At 45.2% G+C, this 16,925-nt stretch overlaps 1 protein-coding gene across 1 annotated transcript in view; it reads left to right on the top strand.

The window, feature by feature from the left end:
- CRADD (CASP2 and RIPK1 domain containing adaptor with death domain) overlaps positions 1-4,079 on the top strand; it is a 190,781-nt gene extending 186,702 nt beyond the window's left edge. The window contains exon 3 of the mRNA XM_005889064.3: positions 3,354-4,079. Coding sequence (XP_005889126.1) covers positions 3,354-3,655 — 302 coding nt within the window. The 3' untranslated portion in view covers positions 3,656-4,079. The remainder of the gene's footprint in view (positions 1-3,353) is intronic.
- Positions 4,080-16,925: the final 12,846 nt, after the last annotated feature.

Below are 16,925 nucleotides of genomic sequence, written 5' to 3'. Positions count from 1 at the left end.
AGGGCCAAGAATAATTGGCAACAGAAATATGATATAAGATTTGAACCAAAAGGAAAAAAATACAGAATAGCCTGAAGTGGTAGTCAAATGAATGGCATGGTGGAAAGGCATGAGATAATCACTGGAAGGGAGTTGAAATGATAAGAGAAAATGATAGCTCTGTAAGATAGGCAAAACCACCCAGCATAAGGAATATAAAAAAAATGCAAAGATATAACTCAGAAAGATATTTTTGAAAAGAAGAACTAAATCTTTGGTCAGAAGGCCATGCTGCATATAGAGTGACCAAGATAAACTCTGGTCTAAAGCTTCAGTATTGCAAACTCCAGAGAGAAAAAGCAGGTTATACCAAAAGGAGGATGATGAAGTTAGTATCAGAATTCTCCATACCAGCATTCTCTACCATAAAATACGAGCAAGTTCTACAAATGTAAGAGAAATAAAATTAAACAATATAAAATTGTATTCATAATTTAAGATATAATATAATATGACATTGTTTTTATAAATATTGTTCTTGTTCAACAGTGAAGGCACTCAGCAGATAGTCTTGATCTGAAAGAACTCAAGGAATATAGTAACCATGAACCTTTCTTGGAAAAAAAACCACCCTATGAAGAAGAGACTGACCAATTGAGATTTAAATCAAAATAACAGACTCAAGAGCAGAAAAACTGTGTTAAAAAAACAATAACAACAACAAAAAACACTGGTAAACATTCAAACCATTATAATGTAGTTTTAAGACTAATCAATGGGGGAAAATTATTATTATAGAAGCATGTAAATGTTGAGCATCCAACAAAATAAAAATTATAGAAGCAGCAAAAACCAAGAGGTATGAGAAAAAAGAGAATATAAATGTTCATTATACAGCATTAATGTGGAAACATGTTGTTTACCTGTTAAATTTTCATTAATTTTTTCTCAGCATTAAATATTCTGTGTATTTGTGTTTTTTGTTATTTGTTTTTTTTTTAAGCATTTAATTGTAGATCAGAAAGTCATTTAGTTCAACCTTTGCTGGTTTTCCTTGTTATATTCAAGCAAAATGAAGTAACTCTTATTGGAAAAGACCGTTATATTCTCCTTCTCATAGTATACACACATAAAGAGATGTCCGGAATGATGTTCACAAACTGTCAATAAGATGGTAGGGTAGTGCAAATTTTGTTTTCTTTTTTTTGTATATTTGAGTTTTAAAATGAGCCCATATTTTTATAAAAGCCATAGAAGTGCCAGTGTTAATATAAGATACTGCTCAGTAGTATCATTATTATAATTTGCTTCTTAGTCATTTAAAAAAAAAAAAAAGGCAGTCTTGACAGACACCAGAAAGAGTCCTTGACAATATTTTTGCAACTTGTGCCTAAGCTGTTGGCAACTGACTAGAGATCAAAGGTACGATCCATGGAAGATATCAACTATTCTAACAGGATGCCTCTTGCCTTCTCATTGAATTCATAAATCCAAACAGTGAGCTGTGAGTGTGAAGTGGGATTGACCTGAATTCCTGGAATGCTGGTGATGGAAAGTGTAGTTCGAGGTGCTATCGTATGGAAATCCAAGCTTTCAGTCCTGTTCTAGCCTATAACTGGCACCATCATTTTGGATGTTCGGAGCATGTCTCAACCTCTGCTCTTTGCTGCAGTGACTGCCTTTCACCTGCCACGTTCTGTTGCCTCGGGGCCTTTGCCGATGCCTGACCCATTGCACAGAGTGCCCTCCTTTCCTTTCTCTTCAATGGGCTCCTTCTCCTCATGCTCAGGACTTAGCTTTAATCTCCTTCTTCTGGAAGGCCTTCTGTATAACTAGTGGCACCTTTCAGCACATCTGTAGTCACTCACTTGATGTGAGACTCCCTCAGCAGACTGGCCTTGGGGAGACAGGGCTCCAGTTTAGGAAGTGCAGTGGCAGGTTCTGTCATTGCCCATTGGCAGCACGTGCTTGCTCTCCTCTTCTGAGCTCAGCCAGGTGGTCATTCTCCTCCTGTGATCTGTGCTGCTCCTTCATGGCCTTTTAGGTTTTATTTTTTGCTTCGGGCCTTTCTTAGGTCATGCTTCTATAGAAACTGTCACTTTTCTTAGAGGTGTTCAAGTTGGTCAGGAGAGACTAGCTGTTCTGTACAGCCCATTGCTGCTGCTGCTGCTAAGTCGCTTCAGTCGTGTCCAACTCTGTGCGACCCCATAGACGGCAGCCCATCAGGCTCCCCCGTCCCTGGGATTCTCCAGGCAAGAACACTGGAGTGGGCTGCCATTTCCTTCTCCAATGCATGAAAGTGAAAAGTGAAAGTGAAGTCGCTCAGTTGTGTCCGACTCTTAGCAACCCCATGGACTGCAGCCCACCAGGCTCCTCCATCCATGGGATTTTCCAGGCAAGAGTACTGGAGTGGGGTGCCATTGCCTTCTCCGGTACAGCCCATTACCCTTTAGCAAATTACCCTCTACACTGACCATTCCTACAGGAAACAACACCACAGGCCAGTTCCAGAGGGAGGAGGGCCACAAAGGCATGCTTAGATGCCGCCAGAAGCTTCAGCTTGGCCTCCCTAGGAAAGGAGGTGAAAGTGAAAAGTGCATGTTACAAAGCTTCGTGTGTGTTAGTTGCTCAGTCGTGTCCAGCTCTTTGTGACCCCATGGACTATAGCCTGCCAGTCTCCTCTGTCCATGGAGTTCTCCTGGCAATAATACTGGAGTGGGTTGCCATTCCCTCCTCCAGGGGATCTTCCCAACCCAGGGATTGAACCTGGGTCCTGGGTCCTCTGTATTGCAGGCAGATTCTTTAACATCTGAGCAGTACCTGCAGTGGAATCCTAAATGTATGTTTTATGCATAAAAGACTGAAAAGAAATAGATCGAAGTATTCTGAATGGGTGTTTCTCTGATGGGATTTCAAGTTATTTTTATTTTCTTGTTTTCACATTTTCTGTAATAAACCTATCCCTAGGTGCTAAGTGCTTCTTAAGCCCCTACATATGGCTTTTTACTGAGCAGCCCCCGTGAAGACTAAAAGTTGGCCCTGACACTTGGGATGTGTTTCATCCCCTGCATTTTCATTTCTGCCTGCCCCTGCCCGTCTGGTGTGTTTGGGCTTCCCTAGTGGCTCAGACAGTAAAGAATCTGCCTGCAATGCAGGAGATCTGGGTTCGATCCCTGGGTTGGAAAGAGCCCCTGGAGAAGGGAATGGTTACCCACTCCAGTGTCCTTGCCTGGAGAATCCCGTGGACAGAGGAGCCTGGCGGGCTATAGTCCATGGGGTCACTTAGAGTCAGACACAACTGAGCATCTAACACTTTTTTCACTTTCTAATGTGTCGGCTCCCTCTCTTCACCATGGTGTCTTTCTCCTCCCCAGATGACCGGATGACTGGAATCCCCCCGCACATCCTGCACAGCTCCCCGTCCGACCGGCAGATCAACCAGCTGGCCCTGAGGCTGGGCCCTGAGTGGGAGCCTGTGGTGCTGTCTCTGGGGCTGTCCCAGACAGACATCTACCGCTGTAAGGCCAACCATCCCCACAACGTGCAGTCCCAGATGGTGGAGGCCTTCGTGCGCTGGAGGCAGCGCTTCGGGAAGGAGGCCACCTTCCAGAGCCTGCACAGGGGCCTCCAGGCAGTGGACGTGGACCCCTCGGTGCTCCAGCACATGCTGGAATGACTGGGCCCTCGTCCGTGCTTGGGGCTAGTCACATGGCTGAATCGTGACTCTCTCCAGGGCAGGTAGACTTGGGGGTGGGGTTGTTTGTTTGTCATGGTGATTTTTAGATGAGAGGGCATAGTGGAATCTGCACTTGATGTTACCTGACAAGTGGGATTACTCAGGAGGTTTGCCGGAATGAATTGACAATTGACTTTCTAATCGCTCAAATACTGCATTTTTTGAATTGTGCAGGTTTTAATTGTGTGGTTGCCTTTTAATAGACTGGTGAGTCCTACTGGTTCAAAAAAAAAAAAAAAAAAAGGTGTTCTGTGTATAAATCATCCACTTTTATGTTGCCTGGGAACGATACAGTGGACTTAACTATTAATGATGATAATAATAAAAACAAATTGCTGTATATAATGTAGCCCTTTCGTGAGGAAGTATTGCTTGTTTTTTTTTTCCCCTTTCATTCTTGTATTGCCTAGATTTAGGGTGTAAAATTATTGTAGTTGTGTCTTTGGAACGGAATTGATAGTAACAGTGGAATAGTTGCTTGCTCTAGTCAGGATGAATAGTTCAGGCAGGGTGTCTGCATTGAAGTTAAGACACTAAAGCTCCCTGCAAAGACCAGTTCAAGTACCAGCATGCAGACCTGAGCCCTTTATCTTTAAAAGATTTGCTTAAGAAAATCCCGTGCCCTTTATTTAAAGAACTGGAGGTTGGGGGACAGTGTGGTCTTTCTCCTGAAGCCGTGATGATTGAAGCGTTGTGCTCCTAAGGACTATGACTTAGTCTTCTGACTTTTTAAAATAACACATGCTATTGGTCAAATGCTTTACTGTTTTCAAGGCCTTTAATACATAGGATCTCATTTGGACCTCACAAAAAGCCTGTGAAGTAGTTGAGCAAGAGGTGAGCTCCATCCCGTAGCAAGATGGAGTGGTTTACTAGCAGCATCTCCTCGGACAAGTTACTTCACTTCTCTAAGCCTCAGTTTCCTCATTTGTAGAGTGAGGCAATGACTGTCCTCACCTCCAAGATATTTGTGACAAGTAAAAGAGTATCATCTGCCATGGGCTCATCCAGTGCCTGGCCCATCGTCAGCTCTTGGGAAATGGTAGCTGTTAATTCTCTGCTGTGGCTAAACATGGATACAGTTCCCAGGTCAAGTGGAACAGTGGCTAAAGCTGAGGGTTCTGTAGGAAGAAGTGCGGTTACCATGTTTCTGGTTAAGCTTTAAAAGGTGATCGGCTTTTATTAATGCTATTATGGGTCCAATAAAGAGAGTGCAGACTTCCCTGGTGGTCCAGTGGCTAAGACTTATGCCCTCAATGCAGGCGGCCCGGGTTCGATCCCTGGTCAGGAAACTAGATTCCACTTGCTGCTACTAAAAGTTTGCATGCTGCAGGTAAAGATCAAGGGTTCCTCATGCCACAGCTAAGACCCAGGTAGCCAAATAAATAAATGATAATAATTTTTTTTTAAAGAGTAACAGGTGAACATTCCCATCTATGATCCATCCTTTGGAATTATTGGAGAATCTAATAATTGGGAATCTAAATATTGGGAATCTAATTTCCCAATACCAGCCTAACTCAGAATTTTTCAAAGGGAAAAATATTCTAAGGAGAAGCATATGGAGTAGTGAGGTTTGACAGAAGGTAGGTCTTCAAGACGATGACAGCGGTGTGTTAATTACATTCGGTCAGATGTCTGGTAACCATATTCTCTTTCCTAAAAAGGATTGGTTATTTAACAGTCCAACAGTTTGGTTCACTGGCCTTATCACCTCTAATTTTCCATTCTGTAGTCCAGTCATTAATTCATGATCTTGTAAAATCCTTACACTTTTGGCCTCATCGCTGCACTAAGTGACTGATTGTACTTCTACAGTATCTTCAGTAACTGCTTGTCACTTTGAACTCTGGACTTGGTTTGCTGTTCGTCCCCCTGGATTTTCTAACAGAGTTATTTCAGCTTTTGTTCTCACCACATCTATGGATGAGTGAGTATAGCTGGCCTGGACTGCATTCAGTCAGATGACGTTTTATTAGTGGATCTGATGACTAGGGGCTTCCCAGGTGGTGCTAGTGGTAAAGAATTCACTTGCCAATGCAGGAAACAGGAGAGACGTGGGTTTGATCTCTGGGTCGGGAAGATCCCCTGGAGGGGAACATGGTAACCCACTCCAGTATTCTTGCCTGGGAAACCCCATGGACAGAGGAGCCTGGCGAGATACAGTCCATAAGGTCACAGAGTTGGACGCGACTGAAGTGACTGAGCATGCACTGATGACTAGCTGGGGCCTTCCCGCCGTTTATTGGGCATCTGTCACACACAGACACCTGTGCGCTCTGTCGCCAGTGAAGGACAGTTCCTTATGAAGTTGTCCACGGTGGGCTGCCAGGTTATTAGGGAGCTCTGATTTGTCGCTCTTAAGGAGCAGAGTGTCTCTACCATCAAAAAGCAACTGTGACCCTTTAGGCCTGCTCATGTTCTTGCAAAAGACTTGCAGAATGGAAGAAATGAGTATCAGCTTACTGCCTGGTTTTTACCTCCTGCTGAGAAGAGTGGTCTGCATCACATCTGCCTGCCACCCAAGAGAATCTGATAGGGGGTGTACTTGCAAGGCACATCCGTGTGTTTTTGTACAGAAGATTCTATGATCCCAGTGAATGCCTACCCCCCAATAAAATTTTGAGTGAGTACAATGATGTGGCAGAGGATTTGTAGCTGCTGCCAAAAAATAAAGATGAAAAGTCTTACTCCACTTTGCTTGGGGTGTACCTGCGTGTGTGCACATACACACATGGATGAGCACGCCCCTAACTTTTTAAAAACTTTAACTTCTATGAAATTTTCTCAGTATATACATAGAACAGCTTTTTTTGTAGCAGTGAAAAATTATACCAGTGAGCAAAAAAGAAAACAATAAGCTTCTAGTCCCATCTTCCAAAGATAAGCCCTGTTACAGCCCAGTTTTGCTCTCTGTCCTCCAGTCCCTCTGCCATGCCTGCATATTCCTTCTGTAATATAAACAGGATTGTATCATACATGCTGTTTCACAACTGGCTTCTTTTATTTGATGTATCACCATCTTGCCATGTCATTAGAGATTTTTATTTACCGGTGATTTTCAACGTCCTTTGTGTTTGATGCGCACTTTCAAACCCTATGATTTTTAGCCGCATACTTGAAAAAAATGAAAAGACCCCAGCGACTAAGTATACAGATGCCTTTTTGTTGTCAAAACATCCACCATAATCCGCCTGTTGGCTTGTTCCCCCTTTAGAACCCGTTCGTTGCTTGAGTAGAGCTATTGACGGCCCCCACTGTGCACTCTCATGCCCTCAAAAAGCAAAAGTTGAGCACATGCCAGTAAATGTCCTGGGCTTTATCCTGAGTTTTTAATCTCTTTCTTACAGCATGATACGCTGTCTACTGCAGCATGTGATCCACTCAGCTCTGTGTTCTCTTCCTCCAAGAATATGTGTTCCAGGGCACAGACATATTGTACCTATTGATTCAAGTTTGGTGCGACACCAGATTTGATCTGCGTGCAGCTGCTGGTCTGCCCCCTCGTTTTTAGTGGTAGCATGCTTTCCAGTAAATGCCTATGCCGTGACTTGGGGACTACTTTCCTATTACATGAGGTGGATCTGTAAGTAGTCTTTTCCTTTTTCACTATAAACAGTAATGCAAGGGAAGTCCTTGTTAAATGTTTACATTCACCAGAGGTTGCAGAGACAACTGAGGCAAGAGGATGAGTCTGTCTTCATCCTTTTCTCTGGACAGGGGTCCCCAGCCCCGGGGTCACAGACTGATAGCCATCTGTGGCCTTTTAGAAACCAGGCTGCACGGTAGGAGGTAAGCGGCGGGCAAGTGCTCGAAGCTTCATCTATGTCCAGCCACTCCCCATCGCGCGCATCACTGCCTGAGCCCCACCTCCTGGCAGATCAGCAGCAGTAATAGATTCTCACAGGAGCACGGACGCTGCTGTGAACTGCACGTGCAAGGGATCTAGGTTGCACTCTCCTTATGGGAACCTAACGGCTGATGATCTGATTCTGCGTTATGGTGAGTTGTATTAATTATTTCACTCTGTGTCACAATGGAATAATAATAGAAATAAAGGGCACGATAAATGTAATGTGCTCAAATCATCCTGGAACCATCCCCTCCCCCAACCGAAAAAAATCTTCTTCCCCAAAACCAGTGCCTGGTGCCGAAATGGTTGGTGACCACTGCTCCGGGGAATTCCTCAGAAGTGGTCATTCTGGAAAGAGACTCCCCTCATTTGGTTATTCAAGGGACACTTACTGAGAAGCTCCCGTAAGCCGGTTACCCTAAGCGGGGAGGCAGAAAGGTGACCGAGAAACACACAGCTCCTGTCCGCCAGCTACTCAGTGTTCAGCCAGCGAGACCCACATGGATCTCCCGTCACAGCACAAGGCAGTGAGGTCCGGGCCTGGGTAGCGGGTCTGTGGGAACGCAGAGGAAAAAAGGATTCACCCTGCCTTGTTTCAGAGGTGAGAGGCATGGAGAATCCTCACAATACTCACATAGGGCTCGTCTGTTTGGCAAGTAACTCTGCCTTTCTGTGCCAGTTTCCTGGTATGTAATGTATACAGTAACAGTCCTGTGCTTTACAAGGAGGCTCCCACCAGATAAAAGCTTAGAACAGTGCCTGGCACCGAGAAATGCTTTTGCTGAATCATTGAGTTGAATTATTTTTAGTCATCAGGGTTTTTCTAATATTCTCACCCTACTGGGGCCCTGAGAAGTGTGGTCAGAATCCCCCCTTCCTGCTGTGATTTGCACGTGAAAACAGGAAGTACGTGGTCCTTCAGTACTTTTACCAAGGCATGTGAACTGGTAGGCACACTTCAGAGTGTATTCTGAATTGGGATGGAATTCCGGCCTAACACTCGGCTCTCCTTAAATGAATCCCTGCAGTCAGCAAGCTGGCAATTTATGTGCACTACCCAAGATACAGAGATAAATAAAACATAGTGCCTGCCCCAGAGGACCTCGGCCTGTTGAGGAGACCAACATAACAGCTAGCAATTGTGATGCTATTTGGCCAGCACAAAGGAGGGAGCAATTAAGTTGGCCACCGAGGAGGTGACACCTCAACTGAGCTTTTTGTAGGTTCTGCCCAAGCTGCTATGTTGGTCCCTTTAAGGGAAGGTAATGCATGTGAAATTCAGAATTCCACTTAATTTATTTTACATCCAGTCGAAAAAGTGACACTTCTTGCTATGGGTCTGCAAAATGCTTCCAAGCTACTGTCTCAAAGCAAGTTAGAAACTAAGAGAGTCTTAGTTTCTTAGTTAGAAAATAAGAGGATCTTATGGATAGACTAAGTGGCCAATACTATCCCATTTTGTACCTGAAGACAACAGCGATGTTGAGAAGCATGTGGTTTATTCAGCCACAGTGGAATCAGATCAGGCTTCAGGGTTTAGGTATCAGGCATATTTGGGGGTTCTTTGTGCCATCTCTAGCCCTTAGTTCCTCCTCTGAAAGCCCCACAGGTTAAAATTAGATGTTGCTGACACACAAGGAATGTTTTTAATGTAATAACTGCCTGTTTACTTCTTAGAAGTGTAAACAGCCTAGAACAGGGATGTCTATCTTATTGGCATTTGCTGTTTTATGGGAAAACTAAAGTCTCACACAGATACAGTTCAGTGAGCCAGTTAAGCCTTGCCTGTTAAAATTATGCAAAATATATGGCAGTAACTATAAAACCTGTTATTAATTCAAAGCATAGACCATAAAATCCAGGTTTCAGTGCTTACAAAGAAAAACAATTTTTTAAAATGGACCAAACATCTTGGTAGCACTCATGTGTTCCCATTTCATTTTCACGTTGTCTCTAGCCAGTGCTGTTTTGGGTGTCAAATTACAGTCTTAGTGGAGAATATTTGTGGAAAATATCCATTCTGCCCAGATGTTTGTGTCCCCTCCTCCTCCAGAATTCACATGCTGAAATATTAACCCCCAGAGGTGAGGGAATGCAGAGATGGGGCCTTTGGGAGGTAATGAGGTCATAGGGTAGAGTCCTCATGGAGTGACCCACTGACCTCCCTGGCCCCTCCCGGCACGCGAGGACACAGCGGGACGGCCTACCCCATGCTCCAGGAAAGGGCCGCGCCGCTGCCTTGCTCTTGCACTTCCCAGCCTCAAGAACCTTACCTGGAGTAGTAAGTTCTTGTTGCTTATAAGCTATCCAGTCTGTAGTATTTTGTTGTATCAACCCTCACAGACAATATCAAATGGGTTGGATTTAATCATATAACCTCCCTCTTGTCAGCTTCTAAGAAATGAACTGATTTAGTCAGACTTTGCTGATACCAAACTCCTTGGCATGACTTACTGGCTCATGGCTGATCCCAGGAGAAGAGTGAGTGCCTACAAATGAAGTAAGTAAGCCTATTCATAAACTGGTGGTGAAGTTGGTACTCCTGGGCATGTCAGAGCCAGTGATGAGGGAGAGCTATCTAGATGCTGTTTCTTCAAAGGACCAGAATATCTGTAATAGGTAATGGTTTTTATCCATTCAGGTGGCATGGAGCCTTAAAGAATGTGAGGAGACTGTGGAATCATTCTTTAGAAAAGTGCACATGCATGCATGCACGCACATACACGGACACGTGTGCACACACGCACATACACACAACATTTGGTGTATAATTTTTAGAGGATTCCCAGTATACCTGAATCTAATTTACTCATCCCAAGAACCCTGAGTCTGTAGGTTATAAATGGGCCCCTGGCACCAGACTTCAGTAGCATCTGAGTCCAGCTGATCATTTTTTTGGCTTTGTAGGGTATTTGGCAATGGCACCCGACTCCAGTACTCTTGCCTGGAAAATCCCATGGATGGAGGAGCCTAGTAGGCTGCAGTCCATGGGGTCGCTAAGAGTCAGACACAACTGAGCGACTTCACTTTCACTTTTCACTTTCATGCATTGGAGAAGGAAATGGTAACCCACTCCAGTGTTCTTGCCTGGAGAATCCCAGGGATGGGGGAGCCTAGTGGGCTGCTGTCTATGGGGTCGCACAGAGTCAGACACGACTGAATTGACTTAGCAGTAGCAGCAGCAGGGTATTTGGAGGGCTTGTGTCCAACAGAATGGAACTAACTGTTTCTCTGGGGTTGCTCTAGAATGTAAACTCTGGTGCGTGCTCAGGTGATTCATTTGTGTCCAACTCTTTGCGACCCCATGGACTGTAGCATGCCAGGCTCCTCTGTCCCTGGGATTCTCCAGGCAGGAATGCCGGAGTGGATTGCCATGCCCTCCTCCAGGGGATCTTCTTGACCCAGGGATCAAACCTGCATCTCCTACACTGTGGGCAGATTCTTTACCCACTGAGCCACCAGGAAAGCCCTGTAAACTCTAGTAGGAAGGACTAATAAAGGTATTGGAATAAAGTTGAAGCCATTTATCTAAACCCTAATCTTCATACAGCTGACCACAGATCTGCCCGATGGGAGGGCAGGCTGGTGGACCTCTTGTATCCTTACCTTGGAAAGGTAAGAGCATGCAGACATGAAAGGTATGACTGTCTCTAGTTTCCAGGAGCATCCTGCCACCATCTCATTTCTTTAGAACCAGGGATCCTAGACAGGGAAAGACTGAGAATTTTGTGCCCAGCAGAGAGGAGATAGTTAATTTCAGGAAGAAATTACATAGAGCCACATCTACGTTATTACTAGGAAATTATTTCCAACAGTATCTTTTTGTCCAGCCATCTGCTTGAAACAAGTTTCTGTCAGCCTCTGGAAGCAGTAATTATTCCCTCCTCTGAAACTGAGCCCCATGCTGGCTTTCTGCTAAGGGAGTAGACCATTTGGTCGTCTGTGGTCTATTGTCAAGAATTATTTTGACACTTATTATTGTTAGCTGCTGATTTTCCAACGGATACCATCTTTGAGGCTAAAAATAAATCCTCCCACCCCAAGCCCCCTCTTTATGAAGTGTGAAAGACAATATGCACCAATCAATCATGGATATAATTTTGCAATAGGGAGAACACTTATTAATGAGGAATGTCTCAGAGAAAAGGGGCGTGAGTTTTTATAGAGGCCAAGAGGCCTTGCCTTGGACTTGTGGGACTCCTGAGAAAGGGTGGAGGTGGGTCTTATATCAGAATATGGGAAGGCTGGGTTGTCCTTTGTGGTGGTTGACTGTTTCTTGGAACACAAAGAGGGGTATTTCTTAACCATCCCTACTTTCAGAGAGCACAGGGGATAAACTCCATCATTGTCAAAAGTCATATCTTCTTCGACTTTTAGGAACCGAAAGCAAATTTGAAAGAAACAAAAATGTCTTTGTAAGGTTTAGGTAGGAGATAAAATCAGAATTCTGGCATCTCAATTGCCTGTTCTAGAAAAGACACTTAAGCTACTCCTCCTTTAACTGGAGTAAAGAATACCAAATACCAACCTACATGACCAAAGCTTAACATAAGAAAAGGAATTGAAGCTACCATGGCTTTCTTAGGGACTTGAAGAACCCATGGAATAATTTTCAACTTGGGCCAATGATGGGAACTCTTTCAGAAGTTCATTCAACATGTGTATTTTTGAGCACCTGTTATGTGCTAGGCATGGCTATAGATACAAGGGGCACTATAGTCAATGCAACATTCCAAAATTTCTCCCCTTGTAGAGATCCCTGCTATGGAAGAAACCAAGCAGCAGAGAGATTGGGAGAGCCGGGGGATAGAGCATAAGGCGACATGAGTGAAAACCTGGAGGGGACGAGGACAAGAGCCATGCTGAGGTCCAAGGGAACATTTTGGATGAGGCGAAGAGTAAAATGTGAAGGCTTCAGATGGACGCTTGCCAAACACTTTAAAAAAATAACAAATGGGTCAGTGTGGCCTAGAGCGCAGTGGGCAAGAGGGCACGTAGCAGGGGCTGAGGTCAGAGAGCCATGGGAGGCAGAGAGGGCAGGGTCTGACGGGCCACTGTGATGACTCGGGGTAGGATGGGCAGCTGTTGGCTGGTTTACAGCAGCATCAATTGCTCTTGCTCTCACTCTCACTGATGTCTTGAGAGAGAGGAGGCTCTTACACTAATCATGAAAAGTTGGGGTCTCGGATCAAGACAGTCATGGTGAAGTGCGCTGGGTGTGTGGTACCCTGCTCAGATCCCCTTCAGAAATGAAGTATTCATTCCTCCAGCAGCTGGGAGGTCTCCAGCTAATGGCCTTCGCTTGTCATTCCCCTTGAAGAGCTGCCTCCTCTGAGGACAGCTGCTTTATCCAGGGGCCTCCTGCCTTCCTAGGCAGCCTGTGTCCAGTGACATGTGGGTAGAGGGTCTGAAGACGTGGCTCCTCACCTCAGTTCAGCACGGCTCCCAAGGGCTGACCTAGCTCAGAGCTCCACGTGGTCAGCTCAGGCCTTCCCGGTGAGAGTTCCCCAGCCCCACCCCTCCCTCTTCCCAAGCCGTTTCCTTCCTTTTCATAGATATTCCCAGGAGCACTCCCCTGATCACCTTGCTTCCACTTGGCTCCATCCCAGGGTTAGCTTCCAAGAGAACACCTCCTGTGACGTGGAGGTGGTGAGCAGGGTCAGGCTCTGAATATATTTTGAAAATAAAACCAAATGGACATTCTGATGGATTGTAAAGACAATTTTTTTTTTTTTTTTTTTGAGGAGGGGCAAGGGAGAATTTAGGGAATAGATTAGAAATAAAAATAACCTCTTAATATTCATGCAGGTAAAAAGACTTCCATTTCCAGGAGCATATTCTTAACTTTGAATATGCCCAACATTATACAGTTTTAGATAGAATCTGTTGTAGCATACATTGCACTTAATTTGAGGAATATCAGAGTAATTAAACATAGACAGAACACATATGTTCAGTCATTACCCAGTGATTGCTAATTCACAGAGAGACAAGCTGTGTAAGAGGTTTTATAAGGGAACAAAGCCAGCCATTGGCACATCCACCAGGATACACATCAAGAAGTATTTTTTCTACAAGACCCATGGTGTCCATAGCACATTTAGGGGCTCTCATGAGCTTTGCCTACAAACGGCATATATCACACCCCAGACAATAATCCCAAGGCATCATAGAAGGGATCACACTGACGTGACACCTCCTTTTGTAGATACAGTTCTGAGAAAGTTCACTGTGGGGAATAGTCGTTAGGACATGAATCTTGAACTGGTGCTTTGCCTGAAGTGTGGAGTCCGCGGGGAGGCTGAGAAAGGCATTTCTAGAGGACGGAGGAATGTGAGAGAAGGCCCAGAAGTGCGGATACGTAAGGTGGGAGCAGCAGTGATGCGTCTGCCTCCCGGGAAAGTAACACTGATCAGGTAAAGTGGGACAGGTCTGTTGACTTTTAAACCTGGCAAGGAGTTTGGATTTCACGTTTTAAATAACCAAGGGAACAGAAGAAATATTCTCAAGACCTGTAAGTTGCCAATGTGCTTTGTGAATCTCCAAAATGGAAATGTGCAGTATTTCCCAAACTTATTTGAACAAGCTTTTTTTCCATGACCACCCATGAGCAACCCTGGAAAGATTTGTTCTACAGACACATTGAGGCAGAGGACATTCCACCTTGGAGTACACTGGGAAAACTAGGGGCTCAAAGGTACCAAAAATAACCAAGATTTTTAAAGGGCATGAATGGTATCTTGGGTGGTGTACAAACAGCATCATGTTATTCTCATCTTCACAATTCATCCTCACTTGGAAAGAGACTCGTGGCTTTCTGAGACCTTCTCTTCTTTAATGGTAAGTCTGTCCCATGTTTCATAATACGATTCCTGTGTTCTTGCAGAATACTCTTTGGGTTTGGTATGCAAGAATACCTTCTTGCACTTAGTCCAAGCAATAGGTTGTGCTGCCTGTTCACCAGCAGGAGCGGGCACTCTCTGGTCATTGTCAGGTGCCAGGTTGTACCTGTGAGACAAGAAGAAAGAAACTGGTCTTGCTCATAACAGTGGCCCCAAACCAGGAAGCCTCTGTCTGCAGCCCCAGGCCTTTTCTGTCTGTCCGCAGTCTCACCAGAGCTGCTTCTGTCTCTCCTGTCTTTTCGTTTGGGTTCTCATTTGCTTACTCTGGGCTTCCCTTGTGGCTCAGCTGGTAAAGGATTCGCCTGCAGTGCGGGAGACCTGAGTTCGATCCCTGGTTTGGGAAGATCCCCTGGGGAAGGAAAAGGCTACCCACTCCAGTATTCTAGCCTAGAGAATTCCATGGACTATACAGTCCACGGGGTCACAAAGAGTCGGACACGACTGACGGACTTTCACTTCAGTCACTTGCTTACTCTGGTCCCTCTTCCCTCCCCAGCATCCCCCGACCAAAGCACTTGGTAATTGAACTTGAACTTTATCTTCCCTTCATTCTATTTTTAAAATATCTGAAAATAGCTTGTGTTTCCAGGGAGGCCTCCAGCAAGACTTTAACTTTAGCAGTAGTTCCTGTGCAGGAGTGGTATGACATCGCCCCAGCCTTGTACCATGTGGTGTTTAGAGATGTGTGGAGGCATTTTGTGGGGAGTTATCACTGTGCGTTGCTGGGGGCGCTGTCACCGTGGAGTGGGCAGTGGCTGAGGCTGTTAATCTGTAGGCAGTGCGGGAACTAGCCTCCACAGTGGAGAGCAGCCCCGCCCAAAATGCAGTAATGACCCCAGCGAGCATCACTGTGGGCTTCCCGGACTCTGGCCCATTTGAGTACCACTTGGATCATTTTTAGCTTGCAATGCACCACCTGGGCCAATATTTTTTTTTTAGGTAACTCACTTAATTATTTTTTCTTTCAGCAATAGTACTTTTGAAATAATGGATCAGTGCTATTTATAAAATGTTATTTAAAGTACATGTAAAAATAAATACCCAACACCTCACACAAAATATTCTTCATTGGTGACACATATGAAGTTTGGGAACATTGAGCCCTGCTTATGGCCACATGCCTTTTCTGGGTTTTGGTGAGGGCATTAGCCTCACACACACTTCTCTTCTGAGCTATGAAGGTCTAAGCAAGTGGACTTGATGGACTTCTTAGTGTGGGCCTTATGAGGTCAAAGGTCACATATCTAATGTCTCATAAAGGTCATTTTTTTTTTTTTTAGCTGCATGGCATGTGAGATCTTAGTTCCCTGACCAGGGATCGAACCTGCACCCCCTGCATTGGAACTGTGGAGTCTTAACTGCTAGACCACCAGGGAAGTCCCAAAGGGCATTTCTTTCATATAAAGAGGAAGTTCACTCCACTGGCATTCTTGACCCAGATCAGCTATCTTTGCTGGTGGCAAAGTCAGAGGATCAAAATGAAGCTCCTTTGGCATTTGCCTCCTTGTGGACTCCATGAAGAGAGGCCTGCGCTTCATGTATGCCGCCTTTCCTAAAGCAGTGTGGCACACACTTGGTTATTAACGCAAGTCTCAGCGAACAAATGAGAACAGGAACAGGCGCTTGTCCCTCCCGCTGGACAAACAATGGAGGACTGTAAGCGTCCCCATCACCACGTCCAAAGAGTGTTGCGTTATGGTTTCTTGGGCACGTTCTGTAACTTCTCTGTGCTTCAGTTTCATTCCCTCTGAAATAGGGTTGTAGTGATACCAACCTCAGAGCACTGTTGTGAGGCGTCAATAAGATCGTGTTTGTGAAGTGCTTCAAACAGTGCCAGGCATAGAATTAATGTTATAGAAATATTTGGTGTTGAATGGATATCTGTCTTATGCTCAGGTTTTCTCTGTTGAAAGAGTGGATCAACAGGTGCTGGACCGCAGTGTTGCTCTCCTCCGTGTCCCGATGTGCAGCAGCAGATGCTGAAATAGAACATCCCCAGCTCCAGCCATGTGGGGGGCAGGGGGGAGCCTGGGCTGGGGGGCTGGGTCCTGCTCCAGTTCCCAGCACAGGAAGAGGTCTTCCAGAAACAGGTGACCTTGGGTGATGAACCCACCGCCTCCTCAGTCCCAGGCCACACAGAGAGCTCGTCCTGGTTTTTGTTTAAGGCAATGCTAGAACATGTCCAGTGAACTCAATTCTTGCTCGTCTCGGCTGACTCATTCTGCGGGAGTACCGCATCCACAGTCGATGAGCGTGGGGAGGCGGGAGGGAGGGCAGGAGAGGAAGCAGTGCTGGCGGAGCATCTGTCAGGAGCTAGGCTCGGAGAAGGTGGTTTCAAGTGTATCGTGTCCCTCCATCCACTGACATCCCTAGGAGCCAGGATTTCAGCCTGATTTTACAAGTCAGGAAACGGATGCTCAAGTTAGCTAATCCAACCAAGGTCATACAGACCAAT

This window comes from Bos mutus, chromosome 5, assembly GCF_027580195.1.
Source record: "Bos mutus isolate GX-2022 chromosome 5, NWIPB_WYAK_1.1, whole genome shotgun sequence".
Lineage (NCBI taxonomy): Eukaryota > Metazoa > Chordata > Mammalia > Artiodactyla > Bovidae > Bos > Bos mutus.
Note: the sequence above shows the minus strand (reverse complement) of the source record. Positions and strands in the feature narration are given on the sequence as shown.